Source organism: Sesamum indicum, linkage group LG3 (genome assembly GCF_026168435.1).
Source record: "Sesamum indicum cultivar Baizhima isolate 11 linkage group LG3, ASM2616843v1, whole genome shotgun sequence".
NCBI classification, from domain to species: Eukaryota; Viridiplantae; Streptophyta; class Magnoliopsida; order Lamiales; family Pedaliaceae; genus Sesamum; species Sesamum indicum.
In genome coordinates, this window is record NC_142659.1 from 2659170 (window position 1) to 2665064 (window position 5895).

Below are 5895 nucleotides of genomic sequence, written 5' to 3' on the forward strand. Positions count from 1 at the left end.
GGTAAGTGATATATTTATTAGTTCATTAGAAGAAATATTATTTTTATTAATGATTAACTATTATAGTTAAAAGTAAAAAAAATACAATAAATAGTAATTAACTATAATTGTGCGACGATTATACTCGTTATTTTTAAAAGTCAGGTCAAAATATTAATCAAAGTTAAAAATTAGAGCAAAAATTTGAACCCTGATAAATATTGATTAACCATGATCAAAATTTAATTTTTTATATTATCTTTGTTGGACTGCGATAGATAGTATTATTTTACCATGATTTTAAATTGTGGTAATTATAATATAAATCTAATTTATTTTTATGTATTAGTTAAATGAGGTGAATTCTGTTTCAAACAGGGTTTAATGCAATTCACTCTCTATGCAAAGACAATAGCAGTTTATCTCTATATTTTTTTAAAATAAAGCAATTCACATTCCTGTATAAGGAGGTAAATTATTTCATTTTGAAAAATATAAGGTGATAAATTGTTGTATTTTTATAAATACAAAGAGATAAAATATTATTTTTTTAAATGAATAATTTGCTCATTTATAATACTATAAGGTGATTGGTTGCATTTTTTTGATTTTTTCGATTTCAAATATATATTATATAGATATAGTTGAAGATGATAAAGTCTATTTAACCCTAAAATAGAAATTAATTACGGTATAAATATATAAAAATAAAAGAAAAGTGCAAAAATAATCAAAAGCCTTTTAAAAACCATGATAATCAAAGCCGTAGAAAGCAAGGCAAAATCTCCATCATTAGTGGTGAGGATGCAGCGTATGAAATCCCACACGACAAAGTACAAAACACCAAATCTACTTTCAGCCAATCCCGTCGCTCCACCTCACTAGACAGTTAAGAGTTAACGGAAACTCCATGCACCCGTTCAAGTACCCAAGGGGAAGGTAGCACTGGCGTTTCCGTGCAACAGAGAATCTATTAATTGCAGTGGGATTTAATAAATGTATTTCCGAAGGTCCACAGATAAAAACATGTGGCTCAGAAGATATTGGCCCCTATGACGTGGCACCCACATCTTTATAACCCCCCCCCCCCCCCGGGTGGTCCTCAACCCGGTGTCGTTTTAATTCCTTTAAAGAGATCAAAATCATTCCACTTGGCCTAGCCAGCAGAGCCTCTCTCTGATTTTTCAATCTTTTTCTAATTTCTCCACTTTTCTTGCAAGATTTGATTTACTTACGACTGTGAGAACTTGGTGGGCTGGTGAAGAAGAAGGAAAAGAATGATGAAGGAGCCGGAGATAAAGTTGTTTGGGAGGAAGATTTTTTTGCCGGAGAACGGCGGCGGGGAATATTCCGGTGATTCATCCGGTGGAAGTAGTGATGGAAGTGGTGGAGGCGTCGATTGCGATAGTTTGGAAGTGAGTAGAGGGGAGCAGGGAGAAGGAGACAGAGGAAAGGATGGTGATGGTGAAGAAAGGCAGGGGATGGCTAATGATGAGGTAAAGCGTCTGTGATTTTCACACACAACACACACTAGAAAAGAATGATATTTGGATCGTTTTCGTGAACTTGTTTTGAAGTTTGGGGAGGAGCCCAGATGCTGAAACACTCGAAAGATTGATGGGTTCATTTTACTTTTTCTGATTCCGTGTGAAAAATTGATTCTTTTTTCACTTGCTGGAATTTGCTGAATCTGGGTTTTGATGGGGTTTTTTGGTCCCATATGTTTAGTTTGATTTGGAATTTGAGTTTATTGTTCTTCAAGTTCACTTTTTCCCCCTTTATTTAACTTTCTTTTTGGCTTTAGCTATATATGTCGATCATGCTTTACCCCATAACCTAATATTAATGGTAATTCAAACAAAGTTATTTTCAGAAATTCAACCAATTCTTGATTAATATGTGATGCTTACTTTCATTGAGACCACGCCCTTATCCATCACCTGAATTTTCCTGTTATTTTCTGTGATTTTTTCCTCTTTGGTTTAGATAAATCTGAACTTGAAGTTGACTTACATTGTATGAATGGATTTTCCAATTCTTGGTCTAAATTTCTAGAGTTTCCCCTTCTGGTTGTTCTTCTCTAGATGAAAAAAGTTGTCTGAAGTTTCTAGATTTCCCTGCCTCTTTAAGAAGTATTGTTCCCCTTGTTTTACCCTTCTGTCTTCTTCAGGGCTTTTGGTTTCTGGGAAAGGATTGCTTGTTCTGGAAAGTTCTACATCCACCAACTCTTTTCTCATAGTATATTTGAGTTACCTAGATTGTGGTCTCATCAAGTCAATATTCCTTTCAGGGGAAAGGGTCAAAACGTAACTTGGGCAGTTCTGATTGGTTCACTCCACTTAGAATGTTTCTGTTGGCTTTTCTCACAATTATGTCATTGGACTTTGCTTTTCTCCTCAGTTCTACAAATAGTTGCAAATGTTAAAACAGTTCCAAATTCCAATGTTCTGTGGTGGGTAATGTTAGACCTGTGTGGTTTACCAATACAGTTATACTCTTTTTATGTAACTAATACCAAGTCATTTTCAATGAAATTTTCCTTTTATTATATGCTGAAAAAGAAAAAGAAAATAGAGGAGAAGGATAGCTGTGGTGAAGTACTTTGTTTTGTCACTTTAATGCAATATTTGTGGTAGCAATTGGTTCTTGCTTGATCAATGAAATTGTCAGGCTTGTTTTAGTTCAGGCTGAATGCTAAGTAGTCTGAAATAATCATGCCCGCAACTCATGCAAGATATTTTCTTGCAAATTTTAGGAACAAGCAGCCGGAGAACTATATGAAACTGCTGCACTGGGCGAGGACCAAAACCCAGGTGCCACCGACGAATCACATAATGCTAATGCTTTATCAGAATCGGATGATAACTCAAAGACTGCCTCAATTGATGATGATGTTGGTTCAGAAAATGCTCCTAAGGCCGAAAATGATCAGAGTGATGCAACAAATGCACAGCAAAAGACTCTGAAGAAGCCAGACAAGATCCTCCCCTGCCCCCGTTGCAATAGCATGGACACCAAGTTCTGCTATTACAACAACTACAATGTTAATCAGCCTCGTCACTTTTGCAAGAGCTGTCAGAGGTACTGGACGGCTGGGGGGACGATGCGGAATGTTCCGGTCGGGGCCGGTCGTCGAAAGAACAAGAATTCTGCATCCCACTGTCGTCACATTACGATCTCTGAAGCCCTCCAGGCAGCTAGAATCGATGAACCTAATGGATTTCATAACCTCAAACTTAAGCCCAACGGTACCATCTTATCTTTTGGTCCTGACTCGCCTTTATGTGAATCCATGGCGTCTGCTTTGAATCTTGCAGAGAAAAGAGCACCAAACGGTCTCCGAAACGGGTATTATAAGATTGACCAAGGAGGCTCGGTTTCTGGAGACAAATCTGATGATCAATCAATAGGATCTTCTATCACAATGTCAAGTTCATCGGCAGATGGAGGCAAAAATGGGTTACCACAGCCCGTGATGCAAAATATAAATGGATTCCCAGCTCCAGTTCCGTGTATGCCAGGGGTTCCATGGCCATTTCCCTGGAACTCTGCAGTTCCAATTCCAGCCATTTGCCCCCCGGGATACCCACTGCCGTACTACCCAGCGCCTTACTGGAATTGCAGTGTGCCTAACGCTTGGAACGTTCCATGGCTATCAGTACCATCTCCTACCGTAAATCAAAAGGCAACAGGTTCTGGTCCCAGCTCACCACTTGGCAAGCATTCAAGAAATGGGGAACTTCTTAGGCCAAAAAGTTCAGACGGAAAAGAGCACTCAGATGCAAAAAGTGAAGAAAGTTCGGTGGTGGTGCCGAAAACATTGAGGATTGATGATCCCAAGGAAGCTGCAAAGAGTTCTATATGGGCAGCATTGGGGATCAAGTATGATTCCTTTAGCAGGGAAGGTCTCTTTAAAGCCTTGCAACCCAAGGGAGATGAGAAAAAACAAAAGGTCAACACCTCAGCCCTATTGCAGGCGAACCCGGCAGCCTTGTCTCGGTCCATTAGCTTCCAGGAGAGCGCCTGACCATTGCCTTTTACAACGAGCCATCGACAATTATTTAGCCGTTGATACGGCTCGATATAACAATCACATAACCTCTGGCTTCTGAGGCGACTATATCGATCTCCAAGCCTCGGAAGAAGGTGATTCTTGGACGGATGACAGTTCAGCTTCACCTTTTCCTTGTAATATTATTAAGCAGGGGTCGTTGTTTTCACCTTTGATGAGTGAGTTCATGTACATAGTTTTGTAGAAAAATACTGACAGAAAGGGTGAGTGTGAGTCAGAGTTTAGATGCACAAATTATAGATGTTTGTATGATGTTTTTAACTGATTTCAGGTTTCCTGAAAACCATGTAGTCCGAAAAGAGTCTGTCTTTTTCATTTTCTCTCTCTCTTTTCTAAAGCAAATAATTTTGTGTGAATTACAATAAAAAGTTACCCCACAGTTTTACCTCTAATAAAATTTAGCGACGATTATCTTTACATTCCTTGCCGTATAATTTTTTTACACCAATTATTACTGCCTTTTATATACTTATGCAAACCACTCTTGACTGTCAAAAAGTAAGAATATACTACAAAAAAAAAAAATTGAGTTTTCGTTATACTATAAATGATCGTAGTTTAAAAATCATGGTAAATCAATACTACAATTACGTTAAACAAAATGAAAGTAAAAATTTAAATTTTTACCATAATTAATCAATATTCGTCATGGTTTTAGCCATAGCCAAAAGATTGCTATGGTTTTGGTCATGGATAATGTTTTGGCCACACCTTCAGAAACAACAGCTAATCGCCATTGGAAAGTAGTGGTTGATTTTTATTTGCCACGACTTTCTTCTATTAGCTATAGTAATTAATCGTAGCGGAAAATCATATTTTTTCTAGTGGTAGTTTGTATGATGATGTTGACGTTTTCTACAGTATATGTATAATTTTTCTAAAAACGACAATAATTTATGCAAATAATATTGATATTTTGATAGGTGTATATATAATTGTCCAAATGATAAGAATCATTTGTGTAAACATACCATAAGTCAGAGGGTGTAAATATAATTATTCCTAAAATTTATTTTCATGGGACAAACCCCAGACCTGCCAACTTCAAGAAAGAAGCAACCCCAATTTATTATGAACTTGAATATACGATCGTTCAATCTGAATATAACATCGCAACCAACCAAATAATTCAACTTAAAATAAACTCACAAAAAAATTTCGAGCCCAAAAAATAAAATTTACTAAATGAACCAAAAAATAAGTAAATTAAAAAATTGAATCCACCACACTATTAAACTTACCAAAAAGGACTCATCTTCTTGGCTTTTGAAAGATAGATGAGAAGCAATGTGTAAATGGTGGACCATGACTTGAGATATTTTCAAGTGTAGAAGCAAATAGCAGCCACATCTTACCAAGTTTTTTTATGTCTTAAATGCTTTTGTCTTTTTCAATTTTGCCTTTTTCCCTTTTAGGAGCATTTATCATTGTCCAACTCCAACACCATTGATCACCACTTCCCTTATCACACTTGCCAACTTTCCTTTTTTTCTGGGCAACAAATAGTTCAGTTCCAGACCAGAATGTCCAAACCCCAACAACATGTGTAAGAGAGAGATCATCAAATTCTGGGAACAAACCATAACAAATATCTGCAGTTGTTTTCTCCAAATTAATAATGTTTTTCTACAATAATACAAAGTGAAGAAAAATTACATGATAAATACAGATCATATTATTAATTAATTATTCTTTTGAATCATTTTTATTACGTAAAAATCGTAAACTCCACTTTTTTGTTATTGATTTGTACGTGTCAGAAAAAAGAAAATTGACCGTTAGTTCACTTATTTGTAGTTAATTTTGGTGCAATCAACGATATTCAGTTCTAATTAAGAACTCCT

At 36.4% G+C, this 5895-nt stretch overlaps 1 protein-coding gene across 1 annotated transcript; it reads left to right on the plus strand.

Moving 5' to 3' along the window:
* Positions 1-1100: 1100 nt before the first annotated feature.
* On the plus strand, positions 1101-4371 carry LOC105157099 (cyclic dof factor 3). The gene is made up of 2 exons (XM_011073400.3): positions 1101-1475; positions 2735-4371. The coding sequence occupies exons 1-2, from the start codon at positions 1257-1259 to the stop codon at positions 4004-4006; spliced, it is 1491 nt and encodes a 496-aa protein (XP_011071702.2). The 5' UTR covers positions 1101-1256; the 3' UTR covers positions 4007-4371.
* Positions 4372-5895: the final 1524 nt, after the last annotated feature.

Excerpts from the sequence above, each read along its gene's own strand:
- LOC105157099 (XM_011073400.3), top strand. The coding sequence starts at position 1,257 with ATGATGAAGGAGCCGGAGATAAAGTTGTTTGGGAGGAAGATTTTTTTG. Across the intron at positions 1,476-2,734 it reads AGGGGATGGCTAATGATGAG|GAACAAGCAGCCGGAGAACT; the intron begins GTAAAGCGTCTG and ends TGCAAATTTTAG.